This window comes from Oryzias latipes, chromosome 13, assembly GCF_002234675.1.
Source record: "Oryzias latipes chromosome 13, ASM223467v1".
Lineage (NCBI taxonomy): Eukaryota > Metazoa > Chordata > Actinopteri > Beloniformes > Adrianichthyidae > Oryzias > Oryzias latipes.
The window spans coordinates 18,902,848-18,919,626 of NC_019871.2; the positions used below are offsets into that span (position 1 = coordinate 18,902,848).

At 38.9% G+C, this 16,779-nt stretch overlaps 1 protein-coding gene across 7 annotated transcripts in view; it reads right to left on the bottom strand.

The window, feature by feature from the left end:
• The window catches only part of LOC101159603 (chloride channel protein 2), a 116,314-nt gene that overhangs the window by 82,329 nt on the left and 17,206 nt on the right, over window positions 1–16,779 (bottom strand). For 6 of the 7 annotated variants that reach the window (XM_023961220.1, XM_023961219.1, XM_023961221.1 and 3 more), the window contains exon 2: window positions 6,992–7,139. In XM_023961220.1, the coding sequence (XP_023816988.1) occupies window positions 6,992–7,139 (148 nt within the window). Of the gene's footprint in view, window positions 1–6,991; window positions 7,140–11,983; window positions 11,990–16,779 lie in introns of those variants that run through there. The other variant, XM_023961223.1, reaches the window with a different exon arrangement.

The following is a 16,779-nucleotide window of genomic DNA, read 5'->3' on the forward strand; positions in this document are numbered from 1 at the left end:
GACCAATTAAACATCCAAACTGAGCAGGTGGACTGACAGGAGGGAAAAAGAAAGAGGTCGTTTTATTATGTCATAAGCAGCTGTTAGCATAGCGATGTGTGTGTGTATTCTTGCACATGACAGAGTCGGTGGGGCATCATCATCTGTAAAGATCGCAGCCGCCATAAAGCGCAGCAGAGCAGGACAGAGAAGTGTCCTCCTCTGCTTCAAAATGCTTGTTGTTCTTCCAAAACAAAAGGAAAATAAGAAGCTTTGTTTGTCCGTACTTCTGTGGATAAAGTTTGACTAAATTGGCGCATGATGGAGAGTGCCCCCCCCCCCCAACTCAAGATGTTACAGACAATGACATCAAAGGTGTAAAAAACTATCCTTGTTTTTTTTTTTTTTTTAAACATCAAAACAAAAAAAGAAAAGAAAACTAAGACAGGATTGCACTCACAGTCAGAACTTTTCAATTTTAGTTTCTGTTCCAATTCTCCATATCAAAGTTCAATGCTGCCCCCTGCTGGCCTGCATGGACTGACATTCTAAAAGAGTGATTCTTTTTTCTCCTTTTCATCATTATTCCCTTATTTTACTGCTGTTCTTCAACACAGTACAATTCTTTTTTGCTTTCAGATTAATTTTCTTCAGAGTTGGTCTCACTGAGGTTTCTTTACTTTCATGACCTGAAATGTTCTCTTCTCATCCTGGAACATAAATGTATGTACACCAACATTCAGATGGCTTCACTTATACATATTTAATTACTCAGTGTATTTTCATTTTTGCTTCTGCCTTCTTCGTTCTGTAGGCATCTGAAGCTTCATTTGGTCAAATGTGGTAATTTATTACGCACACATTTTATTGCAAGCTTAATATTTTCATTGTCATAAACTAAGACATTATAATTTTTCTCCCACATTTTTAAAGTTTTATTTCAGATTTGTGCTGCTCGAAATGCTTCTACTTCCTTTCTTCTCAAAACAGAACATTGTCTGTCAACAGCGAGGTCTACATTTCAGCATCTTCTGAAGGAAACAGGAAAACAAAAGCTCTTTCAGAGCAGGTTAGTGGAACAACAAGCAAGGGTGTGATTAGACCAAAACTCTGACCCTGAAAACAGCAATGACCCGTTTCTGCTGCAAAACGGAGCAGGTCTAAAAAGGGAGTGATGGATGCGGAGTACATCCAGAGGGGCAGAGGTGGTCCAGCCTTAAATGATTAAAGTCTGCAATTTCAGAGGTGATGGGATTGAAAGTGGGTTGGGCTCAGGATTTCTGCATCGCTGCACTTCTTTGTAAAAAGTCACCATATGATAGAAAAAATAAAAAAATAAAAAGAGCGAGCTAAGGAAAAGCATTGGATTATGATCTATCTAGTAATATCTGAAGGGGCTGCATGGATCACCTCATATAATAGTTCCTAAAAGAACCTTCACTTCCACATAAGAACATATAGATCAGCAGCTGGTGCTGCAGCTTACCTTAGAAACCGGTAACTGTGAAGGACAATGACTTTGACCCTAACCCTAAAGAACTGTCTGCTGCTGCTGTACTTTGGTTTTATTTGTATAGAAATGTAGAGAAAACGGTTAATCCAAAGAAGATCAGTCCACGATTATTAAAGCTTCTCTTGGTAACTGGCAGCTTTCTCTCATACACAAACAAGATAAAAGAACTGCAACAGTCATATATATATATATATATATATATATATATATATATATATATATATATATATATATATATATATATATATATATATATATATATATATATATATATATATATATATATATATATATATATATATATATATATATATATATGTGTGTGTGCTAATAGAGCAGTTTTCTAATCAAGTCGATCGTGAAATAACAGTGGTAAGCTGAACTTTCTGTTGGTTTAGACACTGTCGGTTTGATCCTAAAGGAGGAGAAAAACAAAGCAATCACAGCTGATAATAGTTTTATCTCCAGCAGTTGTCTGAAACAATTGTTTGCAATACGGATACCACCACGTTGGAACCAGACGTCAGCAAGCAGTGACTGGTCTGATTCGGTTCGAGTTACTATGGCAACCACTGTCACCACAGGAGTGAGTTTGTTGGAAGGCCACACCCCTACCACTTGGAAGCGGGCTACACTAAACTGTCAAACATTTTGAATGTTGGACTTGGGGGGCGAGCAGGCACCACCTACTTTTTTGATGAATCTGATTGGTCATTTTACAACTTGAATAACATGAACCACAGAAAAAAAATGTTGTTAAAAAAAATGAAGGATTGTCAAAAACATGTTAAAAACTGTATCAGAGTAAGAATGATTATTCTGACAAATAGAATGACTTCTTGGAACCCACGACTATGTTCTGTTTGGAACACCAGGAGGGAGGGGTCACTCAGTCCAGTTCTCAGATACAGTCAATTTTGATAAACTGCGGATTTTCTGATGTTTGTTAAAAAGGATTTGGGTTTAATGAAAGTTTACAAAATTAGTAGTAAAAATGTCTTGTTGAAAGTGACGTAATTTATTCCGAATCATGTTGTAATTGACTGGCAGTAGCATCTTGAGATTCTTACAAGCATCTGCATTTGAGGCTGATTATATACCAATGTCTGTTACTGGAACCACTTTTATTGCTCATCACTATGAGCAGCAGTTGCTGCTCTGAATTTTAGCCTTTTTAATTACATGCAGACACCACTAAACTGACGCAGCCTCTGGAGAGGACTGCAGCTGCAGCTGGAGACTACTGCATGAAACCTTTCTAAACTGTGTGCTGCTTTAAATGTCCAATAACTAAAGAGTGTGCAAGCCCATGAATGTCTGCATGCACGTGCACAGCCTTTGCAACAGACTCTCCTTGTGTTTGAATCACTGCTTGTTCTTATGGCCTTCGCTGCTTTTTGACTTTCTCTTTAGCAGAGAAACGAGTGCAAACCACACATCCTTGAAGGCTTCTACTGAGACATGAATCAATTCAATCACTGCCAATTTGGAGTTCTGATCCGTCCAACACGAGTACAGCAAAGAAGAGCTGACTCAACCGCTGCCAGTAAACACCAGGAAAACTCCTCAGTGAGATGAAAGTGCAAAGCATGTGCACAAAAGCAGGGGCACACAATCGGATGCTGAGAAAAGGAGGATGCTGGGTGCAGTTTTGACTCAACTCCAGTAGATGGCTCTCTGTTTTAACAGAAACTGCAGCTTTTCTGCAGATACAGAGTTGGTAGAGTTGGTACAATGTTCTGCAAAAGCTTTTTTTTTAAAGAAAACTAATGAAAAAGCAAGCCCTAAAACATGATAGGACTCTTAACTCAACACTTTGTTGCAGACCTTATAGAGAGATCCTGAGTTTACTGATCAACTGAGGCTTCAGCACCTGCCAGCAGTAAATGTGATCCCTTCCTCGTGGCGGTGACAGGTTTAAGCTCCTTTCAGAGATGTTCCACAGGCTTTAGATAACAAAAGGGGCTCTTCAGAGAAACGTTTTGTTCTCAGCTTTTTGCAACTGCTTGATCATTATCCCGTTGACTGCCCCATTACCTGTGACTGAATCCAACTGTTCTGATACTAGCGAGCACACTTCTGTCCATGATGCTTGATGGTCCACCCTGTGCCAAATGGAGTAAAGTAAAGCAGCCCCAGAACACCCTTGAGCCTCTTGTTTTTTCCAGTTGGGACAGCGATCTATCATCATTTCTAAACTGATAGTTATGCTACCAAAGTCTTACCTGGAGATGGTCATCCATGCTTTTATCTCCTCTTCTTTAGATCTACAGACACTCAACTCCAGTTTGTCCAGAACAAAGCAGAAAGGTTTTTAGCAGAATCTACCAGAAGAACGCACTGATTCTCTTTACATTTGCTACCAGTACAATTTAGAATTTATTCATTCATTTTTTAAACCCATTTTGTCCCGGGTTCAAGGGGCTGCCGGAGCCTATCCCAGCCACTCATGGGCGAGGGCAGGGGACCTCCTGGACAGATCGCCAGTCTGTTCCAGGGCCACTAATCACACTCACATTCACATCTAGGAGGAAGCCGAAGTGCCCTGAGAAAACAAATGCATGCACGGGGAGAACATGCAAACTCTACACAGAAAGGTCCCCATCAATGATCTGTTTCAGGGCCTTGAACCGAGGGCCTTCTGGCTGCGAGGCAAGAAGCTAACCACTGCCCCACCATGCACCCTAAATTTAGAATTGATTTTAAGATTTTAGTTTGAACTTATAGAACTTTAAATGAAACCCGGTCCCCAAATAGATTTCTTGCAGACTCCCTACTGTAGACACTCCCTACAGTCCTTGGGCCAGAACTTCCTTAACATCCAAAGAGCCCGGTTTAAACCTGGTGGAGACCTGTACAAAGCAGCAGCCCACAGACTCTGGAATTCTTTTGACCCTCCGCGTTCCCGATTCCTTTGATTCAGACAAGCCTTTAGTTAACTCTGCAGCGACCTGCCTTGTATTTATTCATTAATTTTATTGCATTTTATTTGTACATTGTCTTGAAGTTGATTCATGACAACTGGACTTCAAATCTTCCTTGAAACAGATCAAGGAGAACCTTCACAGACTTGTACATTGTAAAGCACTTATCTGTTAAAAATGCGCTATGATTCAAGTCTTCTTTTTTCTTTCTTTTCCAAAAACTTCCAGTTTTATCAGATCGGTCCTTACTCATTTCCCATCATGCTTTGGGCTTCTGCTTTTAGCTTTGCTTTTCACTTTGGTTCTTAATGATTTACTTGTAAAAGATTTCCTTCTTGGTCGTTTCAGACAGTTCCCCTTCAACTTGACCTTAGACGTCTCTGAAGGTTGTTCTGGACTTATTAGGTTTCCGTTTGTCACAACATTTCAGGAGCTTGACTTCAGTCTTTGGACCTTTGGAACATTTAGCTGCTAGGAGATGTTCTTTACATGTCCACAAACATGCTTCATTACTTCAGGTCATTTTTGTAAATGAGATTTGACTCGTAACTGGCTTACAAGGTTTAACAAAGGTTAAAATGTCACTTTCTACAGTTTTCCAGGTCTGTTCTTATGATTCCTGTAAACAACATTTTAAAATAATGTCAAGTTTTTGTCAGTTGGTTTTAGGTATTTTTTTGTTCCTGTGGTTTTTAAGGTATTTGAGTGAGTCTTGTTTGTTTTTGAACAACAGTTTTGGCTCAGAATCATTTTAATAACAGAATTAGCTCAATGGGATCCTTATCCAAAAACACAAACCTTTTTCTAAAAAGAGCAGAGGGAAGTTTGGAGGAAGTCTGTAAAACTTCAGCCTCCTGCTCATCCACAGAAATGTCCAACACAGAGGAGCAACTGATTCCACAGCTCCGAATGGACGACTGATGTTTGCTTTGTTAGATTATATTTTACACTTCTGCATAGATGAAGAGAACAATAAAACAGGCAAACTTATTATGAATGCCACAGCATGTTCCACTAGAAAAAGAGTTTATGATAAAAATGTTGGAATGATGACAACAATGAAAGGATAAGGAGTTCTAGTACTATTACTAAAACAAATAGTAACAGGATTTCATTTATTTTCTACTTTGTCAGGACTCTCATGAGACTGAATGTAGTTTACAGGATGTAAAACTCTGTGTTCTTTATTTATTTATATGATTTTTAAAAAGCTCTTAAGATCCAAGAGTCAGTCACTCACTTTCTACATTTGACATTAATGTTTTTCTCTGTTTATGTCATACATTTTAAAAGTCTTTATAGATTAATTTTGAACAAATTTGGAACACTTTCAAATGAACAAACTGAATTTAAAATGATATTCATAATTTTTTTTCTTTTTTCTACATTAAAACATTTGGACTGACTGCACCCATGTGTGTGCGTGTGTGTGTATATTTGTGTGTGTGCATCCGTCACCTAATTTATTATAAAGCATAGATGAAGGTTAATTTCTTCACCTGTATTTACAGACCGTCTGTTCCTGCTGTCTTGTAATCAGTCGTATTTATTGTCTTACAAACACACAAACCATGAATGACTTTACAGGAGGACAAAGGAAATGTGTACTGAAGGGCTTTGGATCTACACATGCTGTCCACAGGTTTTAGAAGAGGACAGTTACTGCAATAACTCCCTGACTGGGAGAACAGGGCCGCTGGAGATCCAGATTTCAGAGAGAGGTCCTTCAAGATGCAGCTTTGATCCATTCTCAGAGAAGAACCCAGGGTCATAGGGAGTTTTGGATCTTTGATTCCCAGAAACCCTCACCTGGGTGACCCAACTGAAAAGTCACTGATGTTCACATAAAGGTTATGCTGAAGTGATTGTCTTTGTCAAGGTGCAGATGATGTTTCTATGATACGAGTATCAGAATATCTGAAGAAATGTTTGATTGTACTCTTCTTCTCAGACTTTCACTAATCTAATCAAGAAAACAACCTTTAAAAAAGTCTCAACATTAGTGGAAAACTCTTATATTATTACAACTGCTGTGATACTGGAGCTCTAAGAGCTTCCTGCTTGTTTGAAGACTCTTTCCAGAAGCTGTTTCTAAGGTCTGTCCTTTCAAACTGACTCACATTTTAATTAAGTAGAACATGAAGTTCAATGAATGGCAGCACACTCATCAACATCAACAGACCTCATTATAGAAAACTCACATGTCTAAACCAGGTACATAAAACAAGCAAAAGTGTGAGTAAACTTATAAAAATCGATGCTAGCTTCATTTAAAACTATAGACTGGCAGACATCAACATCAGAGAAGGACTGATGCATATACTGTATAAAATGTTATTTTCAGGAAACCACAGTTCATTTGGTCCCTTTTCTCATTTCAAATGACAGCTTTGATTGTGTCCAATGACGAAAGGAAGATGTTCGTTTGGAACATGTGGACAGGTATTTGAATAACTGACGTCAACTTGATTTGTGTTCTATTTGCTACTTGAAAACAAAATAAACCTCACTAACAATAATCCTGAATTCCACCCAAAGCAAAGGTTTGAAAGCAGCTGTTGGCTTCCACACTTACTCTGACACTTTGCACAGCGTCCCTTGTACTCAAGCAGGTCGAGACTTCTGCTGCGGTCACTGAGGGATCGTCTCTGGCTGCTCTCCCTTAGCCGAGCAGCTTCTTCTTTGGCGTACACCCCGAGGTCCTGGGTGTAACGCCCATACATCTGAAAAAAAAAGAAAAGAAAATATTCCCTCCTTTAGATTTGACATTTGGAGAAATGCGGTAGCTCATAGAGAAGCTCTTGTTCATGGCTTCACCTTTCCATCTTTTCAAAGTGAATATAATCCAGACAGAGAGGGAGGTCAATGAATTTCATTATGCTGAGAAAAACATTTATGTTTCTGATTGTGCTGAGTCCAACTTAATGTCCAACCCTGACCTTTACCTAAATATTTTAAAAATCTAGTCTAAAACCACACAAGGAGACTAGAAAATGCATTCCGCTCAACCTCGACATTTTGAACACCACCAACCAGAAAGTACCAAATATTGCAATTCCTCAAGAGACCACTGGAGGCAGAAAAGAGCATGTTCAGGATCCACTGGGTTCAGAGACAATTGGTCCTCCCAGTATCAACAAGTTCAATAACAGAGCAACTCTTCATATCTACTATGTCGATCCACCTGTGGAGGCTGAACCTTAACAACAACTGTGTTATAAGAACAATAATCACACAGTGCGCCTGCTGAGACACACGGTGTTGTCGGTGCACCGCCGGTCCCCTTCAGGAGGTAAATTAAGCCCTTAGTGTTTTCCAGACCCCTGCTACACCTTCACAGAGCAGTACAAAGTTGACACTCAACAAAGCTACTATCCATTTCTAAAGGAACCCTTTAGATAATGCAGAGTCAGCAGAATGACTGACAGGAAGTTTTGTTGAGCAACCAGCTTTACATCTCAGTATTTTTGGATGATGGAAGGGAAGGAGGCTCTGATAACTTCCTCTTAGCGGGTCATCACAACACGTCAAGCTTTCTAAAACTCTGACACAATTCAACGCGCACGTACACGAAGAGACACCTAATATTGAAATCTATACATTTAAACATCCCAAAAGTAAATGGACATCAAACATTTATGAAATTGTACCAAACACTAAAAGAAAGATGGTAAAAACTACATTCAATCCCAGGTACCATGACAGCGCAACTGACATCTAATCAATCCTTCAAAACAACATTGTTGTTCTCAACCTCCATACATCTTCAGCAAAAAAAAATATTCCACCTTCAAACCCTGTGGAGCTCAACACTGATGGACAAAATTCTCCTTATGTTATATGAGCACATCTGTGGGGGGCTGAGACCTTACCACACAAGCTATGCTGATAATCCTGAACCTGAAGAAAACCTGTGTAACAGCAGCAAGTTTAAGGATTAAACAAACAAAAGCAAATAGCTGTTTATTTGTTGGTCAAAATGAACAGAGATAATCTAACTCATCTTAAAATGAAGATTCATTTTTATTTTAAATTCTGACTTTATTGCATTTCTTTAAAACTTAAATTAATAGTAATTCAACTAATCTCAGTTGAATTACTAGTATCAAAACCAAATTACTACAGTCCACTAAGCCATTTTGTTGCTGAAAACTATTTTCTAGCATCTGAAACTCTTAATAATACATCCATGAACCAAAATAAACAAACATGACCCAAAACAGATCTTATTTTTTATAATTTTATTACATTTAATGTTTCATAATTGAAAAGACAATTTTATTTAATTCGGCAATTAAAAGTGCGACTAACAATTGGTGAAGACACCAATTGACTCACAAGAGATTCCAACTTGTTTGTCACAACCAATGAAAATTTTGATCCTGTCTGTCTCCAGGTGAGACAGAATTTTATTTAAAGCTTTCTGCAGAATAATACACCTTGGTTTCACCACCATTGGGTCACACTTTACCAAGCAGGCAGAGTTTATTATGTTAAAAAATGGTTTTGTTTTTAACATCCTTACATCCGTCTTTGTAATTCAATGGTGGTCAGATTTGCCTAAAAAGCTAAAACTTCTCATCTCCTGAAGAGTTTCATTCTTGCCAGTCTAATACCTGGTGTTTCTTTTCATGTTTTCATTTATCAGACTAAGAGTAGAGCTGCCACATTCAATCGCCAAAATGCCAGATAAACAGGGACATTATAATTATTTAGTCTTCAATTAAGAGTTCTTTCGTTGGGGGAAAGCAACACAAATATAAAGATTCTTTATTAAGAATAACCCTTGAAACAAATAATCTGATAAACTTGAATTTTACACTTTATTGACGAAAGAAATTGTCATTTACTGCAAAAATATTGTCATGTCATGGGGGGGGGGGGGTGGGGGGGGGAATAAATAGTCACAATATCTTTCCATAACACAGTAATGACTCACCTAAGTGTTCTGCTTATGGCAGCATAAACCCCTGAAGGCGGGCTTATATTTCCTAGAACACAGCAACTGTTGCAAGCAGGAAAAAAAAGCGTTTGTATAAAACACAAACAGCATTCCTCTCAAAACACGAACATTCGAAACTGTGCTACATAGGAAGCACAGTTTACCATAAACTGAAGGCCTAACTAAATGAATATTTTTTGGTACAAACATAGCAAATATGTATGAACAATAAAAGCCAAACAGTGGACTGAAGTTTTACAGGAATCAATGATTAGAGCAGGTTGCCTTTATTTTAGAGGAGTTAATATTGTGAAACTTTCAGGCCTGACAGAAGGATTAAGGACATTTAAAGAGAATAGAGTCACAGAACAAACCAGTTAAGTCAAGCTGCTTTTATGATTTGAAGAACCATGTTGTGGAAAGGTCAATGTCAGCATCACAACCACATCTTGTGCAATTTCAACCCATATCAGCAATGAATGGAATTCACAAAGACACCAATTGACTCACAAGAGAGTCCAACTTGTTTGGTCACAACCAATGAAAATCTTTGTAAAAGACATTATAGGGGTCTTCAGCTGAAGATAAACAATTAAAAAAATTTAAAAAAATCACCACCTTTGATTCATGTAAAAATTCTAGCCTCAAGCATATGGGGGGATGGAACATTGGTCAAGTGTGCGACAGGTTAATTTTTTCCCCCCATTCACAATTTATTGAATGTATGTATGTTAGTCGCACAGAGTGCAGATTCAAGGTTAAGGCTTTTCTGTTAGCTAATATACTTAGATGATGTCAAATGTAAAAAAAAAAAAGGAGAAGTATCACAGTGCTTTAAGATGACCGAAACCAACAGTAAACCACTAAAATAAAGTTGAATAGATTTTTTTCAACATAATGTTCATAAAAAGCAGCAAATGGTATCAGGCAAAACATGTATAATTTCAAAGGAACACATAAAACGATAATCCCTACAGTAAAATAATTTAAAAGCAAAAGATCTCACATAGTGTCACTACTTTTAGCCAAGGAACAATCGGTAGATTCTGCACAGGTTCATTCATAACCCTGAAACATTTTTACTGGATGGATCTTAAACAATCCAGAGTTTGACACCAACCTCAAACTGCCAAATATTGCAGTCCACAAGAGGCTGGTGACAGAAGCTAATTATTTCCCATTGACTCCAGAAGTAGAAAAAATATATACATTTTTAAAAAATAAAACGTATGCAGATCTTTTCAGGGTGCAACCCCACCTTTCACCACCAGTAGCCGGGACAAGCTCCGGCAACCCCAAAAGGGATACACCCAGTTAAGAAAATGGATGGATAGACAAACGTGCATAGTCTAGTGTGGCGGTCCCCAACCCCCGGGCCACGGACTGCTACCGGTACGTGGGTCATTTGGTACCGGGTCGCACAGAAAGAATGAAAAACTTACATTACTTCCGTTTTACTTATTTCGGAATTTGAAAGATGTTTTATTTCATCTTCAGGCTTTATTTTATTTGTGTAGAATAAAGTGGGTGAAGCATAAGGTAGTGCAGAAGAAGAGCGGCGGTCAACCTGTCACAGACTCAACTCCAGCCTTACCTGGCCGTGTTTCAATGGGTCCTTGATTGGCAGTGGAGCCACAATCAGTGTGTAAATGTGTGTGTGTTCATAAGTGAACAGGACTGTGACTGTGAAGCGATTTGGCCTTCAAGGAAGGTGTATAACTAAGTACATGCCATTTATCTACAGTCTCAGTTCTAATTGTGCATCTAGATGAAGGCAAATAACAAATACAATTCCTTTCAACAGCCACTGATGGTGACTTTAGTACTTACACCTTTTAAGTTTTGATTCACCCATTTTGCAGGGTTTTGCTGAACCTCACCAGTTCATCTCTATACCTAAAGGAGTTCTGATCTACAAAGAGGTGACGGGCAGATACATGTTATTTTGGGGGGAATCAAACTTGCTGCAATCTGACTTACTATTGCAGAGTTTTTTCACCGAGAAATGTGTTTTTGTCTATGTAAACGTCAGGCATGTGTGCAAAAAGGAAATAAATAAAAACAAAAAAAGCAGGAAAACATTTGAGGTTTCTTCCATCAAATAGCAACCACCGATCAGCCCAAAATTACATTCAGCACGGTATTCTGAGCCACATCCACGATCGTCAAGCAAACGTTTTAATTAAATGAGAAGACTTCAAACACAATGGAAAGTTGTAGAGCAGAAATAGGCACTTTTAGATGAACCCCTTTGAAACTTAAATCTGACCATAGGAAGAAAACAAACATCCACAAAAACAAAAGCATTACTGCCAGAAAGCCTATTATTATGTATAACAAAGCATAATCAAAGGGTGCTTGGCTGAGTCTGCCTCGTTAATTGATCCCACATGAACGGGTTATCCTGCACTCACTGCACTGGCCGCTGAAGTGGGGGGGAGAGGTTGCGGGTTGCACAGGTTCCTGTTTCAGAAGGTGAAAGGAAACTGATAGAAAATACTGACAAGACCCCTTACTAGTTATTTTATGTGTCAGCTTTACACACATTAAGGTAAATTACTTAGCAGAGTTCACAAGCGGCTGGATGGCTCAGTTGGTTGCGTGTAGGACTGGAACATGGGAAACCAGAGTTTGTTTCCCAGGGGGTGCAACGAGCTTTAGTCTCTGACTATGAAGCCACAACGGGGCCTATATCTGAGTTTCCCTGTGCCGGTCCCCAGCCCGGATAAAATGCGGGGTTGTGTCAGACTTAAAACTCTGTGCCAAATAATCCGTGCAAATCAGTGAAGGCTCACTCACTGTGGCGACCCCTGAAGGAATACGCTGAAAGGTGAACAACAATTTAGCAGATTTGACGAGTTAAATGCCAATTTATTTGCTGAGTTTTGGTTCAGAGGTAGTCATCTCCCAGCTGAAGGGTTGGTGGTTCAACTTCTGGCTACCTCAGTCACAAATGTATTGAACCAAAAGTCTGTCACCTCTGGTGGGTTAGGTCAAGAAACATCAGGGAATGAGTGGTGAGATGAAAAGCAGTGTGGAGTGCTTTTCATGTCAGTGGGTAGAAAAATCACAATTCAACAACAAACCATTTACTGTTTTCCTTCTTTTATTGCAGGAGTTATGTTCTAAAAATAACATAAAATTAAAAAAATAGACAAAAACACAAATTTGAATTCTAGATGTTTTAAGGCTGTAAAACTCACTACCATTGACTGTAACTGAAAACTGGAGTGAATGTGATGTCACCCATAGAAAATGGGCCATTTTTATATTTTTTCTCTAGTTGAAACTTTCAAGGTTCAAATGTTCATTGAAAAATCTGATCAGCTAGCTGAACATATTCTGTAAAGGAGAAACCAATGGCCTAAAGCCAGTAAGGTTATAAAAAATTAATAAAAATAATAATAATCTGCAAAACCGCAAAAGGTGAACCACGATAAAGTTAGTGGCCACTGTACCATATATTTGTACCGACTTTGCTTTTTAGAGTTTCCCTTCTGGCACAAACCAACTTGTATTGTTTTTATTTGTGTATATTTTGCATTTGATAATATTCTACATCTTAATCTTTTGTTCCAAAAATACTTGCATGTTTTGGGTTGGCCTGCTCAGGCATTGCAGCTGAACTAGCTATGCCTGTCCAGACAAGTGAATTTATTGTTATTTAAAAGGATTTGGAAGACAAATGCTTGTTTAAAAACAATGAATACATTAATAATTTTAAATAAAGCCATGAAAATCTGCATGAAAAGCTTATTGACGATTACATAACAGGTAGAAAAAAACAAATAAGAGAATAACAACCAGACATGGATGTGAACCAGACAAGGAAGCTCAAAGTGTCAACCTTAGGTGAACACTCAAGTCCAGCAGAACTCACTCCAGCTAATATGCATGTTGGCAGTGAGTGGAATGAGGGAAATAAGCTGATAACCAGGTCTTCTCTCTTGATAGTCAACCTTCCCTTTGGAAACCTCTATCCTCAAAACACACTGAGAGCACAGTTCAATGCTGCGGTTTGTTATTTCGACCATTGTCAGTGTGTCAGCTTATTTCAGCTGACAGGAAGGAAGCAGAAGATTTCAAAGTAAGAATGTGCCATTCAAGATAGAGCAAGAAGAGTCCCGATTGTGTACCATTTTCTGTGTACTTTGTTTCTGCAAAAACCTTTCAAAAAGTTGGTCTTCACGTTTGACAAAAGAAGATTTAGATTATAGAAAGTGCGTACCTTCCTTTTACTACTGTCATCACTGCTTTAATAGTTATGTTAATGATATTGCACCTGCTTTGTTAAATTTTGTAACATGCAAAGAACTGGTCAGAAAACCTGTTCTGACCAACACAAGCCCTTTAAACTTGAGGATATTTTAACTTTGAGTTTGATCTGTGGCTGAAAGCAGCAAAGGTTTGTGGTTAGGGGAAGGTAGCGCTAAGGAAAAAGGCAGAGCTAAGGATCTTAAGACTCTTCAGGAGGGACAAGGATGAACCGGATCAGGATTAAGCACATCAAAAGAACGTCTCATGTTAGAGGTTTAAAGCTAAATCCAGACTGATGGTTCGGAGGAGGATAGTGAAAGGGTAAAAGGAGGCCTAGATCCACCACACAGCAAGCCATCAGTGGAGGTCATTAATGCGTTAACTCTGATGTAATGTCCGACTCAATGAGCCATTTATCATCAGTATCAGTACATCTGTACTCGGGATACTTTACAGCTCTCAGATACTTGACTATCATCATCTATCATCATCATCTATATCATCTGCAGATCGGTCCTGTAGATTAAAAAAAAAAAAGAGACAGACAAACCCAGAATTTGAAAAAAAATATTGAAAAGACAAAAAAAACTATACAGTAGATAAACGATTCCCATTTTCTCTGTGGGCCACTGTAGGGGGCACCTAGGGAGTCTTGTGAGCTTTTGCCAAGCTGCCATGCCAACCCTGTGGGCCTCTCACTGACCCAGAGCTCCACAAACCCAAGGAAGAAAGGAAGCAAAGATGGATGGACAGATGAAAAACAGGCAGGAAATCTGCAGGAGGGCAGTGTGGCAGTGATGAACAGACCCCAAGGAAAGGTGAAAAAAACAAAACAAAGTGGGGGTGTTGGGACTGTATCCTGAGTCCATCCTATAGTGTGAGATGAATTTAAATGTGGAAGTATTTTTCAGACAAGACCAACAAAGTGAAAAATGGCGTGGGATGGGAGAGCGCAGCATTTAACGCAGGTATTAGGCCTGCATCATTAATCACTACCAATTCCTTCTGAAGTTGCTGCAATGTTGGAACTCCCGCCCACTTCCACACAAACACAGTCACCCCGGAAAGTTGAATGAAGCAGTTACAGCTTCCAGATTACCAAAAAGATCATTTATGCTGCAGCTGTTCTAGAAATTTCTATTCCAGTTCATCCAATGAACTAAAACAGTAATTGGTTGACAAACTGAAACTGTCTCTTCCATTCCCCTGAGTTGTCGGTTGAAAGGTGAGTGCTTCCACTTCAACACTAAAGTCCATTTAAAGCCCCTCACTTCTGTCCATTGGCACTCCGTTCCTTTGCTGCAGGGATATGTTCAATCAGCCGGCCTGCAGCTGCACATTGACATTACAGCCACGTCTTAACGAAGCAAGACACACACACATTGCAGAGCATCAATATTCACCACTGGACTGTGTGTGTGTGGATGCAAAGACCCAGCAGGTCTGTTGCCTCATTTAAATATCATCTATTTAGGCAGATTCCTCACTGTTGGACAGTCTAGTCTCATGGTCCTTCCAAGAACTGAGCTTTTATAATGTTCATAAGGAGTTATACTACACTAACCTTTGAAAGACAGAAACACTTCTTTTTCATTGTGATTGACATCAACAGTGAAAGGAAATAAGCAGTAAAGGACAAACACTGAGGAACACACAAAAAAAGATAAATTTGAATTTTTTGAATGTTTTACTTTTGTTGCAGTGCACAAAATAAAAGACACAAAAAAAAAACTTTATCAATGTCGCTCTCATAACAGGAGCAGCTTTTCACCTTCTTTCCCCTGTTCAGCTGCAGGTCTGCGATGACATGTCCATTTATGCTGATGACTATAGTTTGATCAGACTTTAAAATTTAGAAGGTGCCACTTTTGAGTAAGATAATGTTATTAGAATTTAAAATCTGTCAGATTGGTTTATACATCCCAGATGATGAACGGTGCAGAACGTCTTGTTCTGTGAACTACAAAGCAACTTGTTGGACTCCAGACCACAAGAGACAGCCTCTTTTTGTTTTTTCTTCCAAGAAATCCTGCCTTTATCCTGCCTGATAACTTGGATCAGGTGTTTTTGCAAATAAGACTCTACAATGGCAGAGAAACCTCTAGGATACCGGCCTTCGCGCCTGAGAGTTTGACACCTTTGACAAAACCCACACATGTATCCGGGAAGAACACGCAAAATTCACGCAGAAAGACAGAAAGAACCATGTCGGCATAAAAACAAGGACCTTTTGGTCTGCTGCTATTTAATTAACATCTCGTTAACATGAAATAAATTTCACCCAGAATGAGCTGATCTGGTTTCACCAGTACAGCTAAAAAACAGAAAGAAAATTCCATCGAGTTTGTGGAATTCAGACGGATTTATGAATTGCAAGTAGTTTTACCTCATTTTCTGACACGTCTTCAACATCATGGACTTTGGGACAAAACTTGGTTCAGAGCAGTCAAAGATGATCTGCATTTTTTCAACAAAGCAGCGTAATAATTAGGAACAGAAAGATATGTTAATAAAATGAATGAAAAGAAGTTATTGAACCATTTTCCCCTTTAACAAAAACACCAGCAGCTATTATGGGAAGTGCAGTCAGGTGAGCTCAGCTTTAATAAGTAAAGTGAAAGAAGAGTTTTTACATTGGATGAGGTGTGGAGATAAATGGAGGCACAGCTTCATGCTGACGGCTGCAGTTTTGACACACACAGACACAAATACACACAAAGATACACACAAAAGTTGTTGTGTTTAAAGCAGCTTTTATCTCATTACAGATTTTGCCACACTGACATAAAACCAGCTTTCAAGAATAGAACAGAACTGTGTTAGTCTCACAAGTAGAAATTCTCTCAGTACTAAAATTGGTTTCAGTACAACCCAAAACAAGATCATTCAGACAAAGTTGCATCTCTGGCAGTGGGGAGGGGGGGGGGGGGGGGGGTTAACGATTAGCAGCAATTCCATTCAAATCATAGTTTGTGGTTGACGATGCGATTTATTGTTGCTGCAACTATTCTCTGAGCTTTCAATGCGTCTTCATTACTCATCTACTCACCTGGTCTGCCCCCCTCCCCTCATTTCTCCCTCTCCCTCTGTGGAGTCTTGTTTGTGTTTTGACTATCATATGTCGCCCTGTACAGCGGCTCATTTTCCCACGATCATCTACCTCT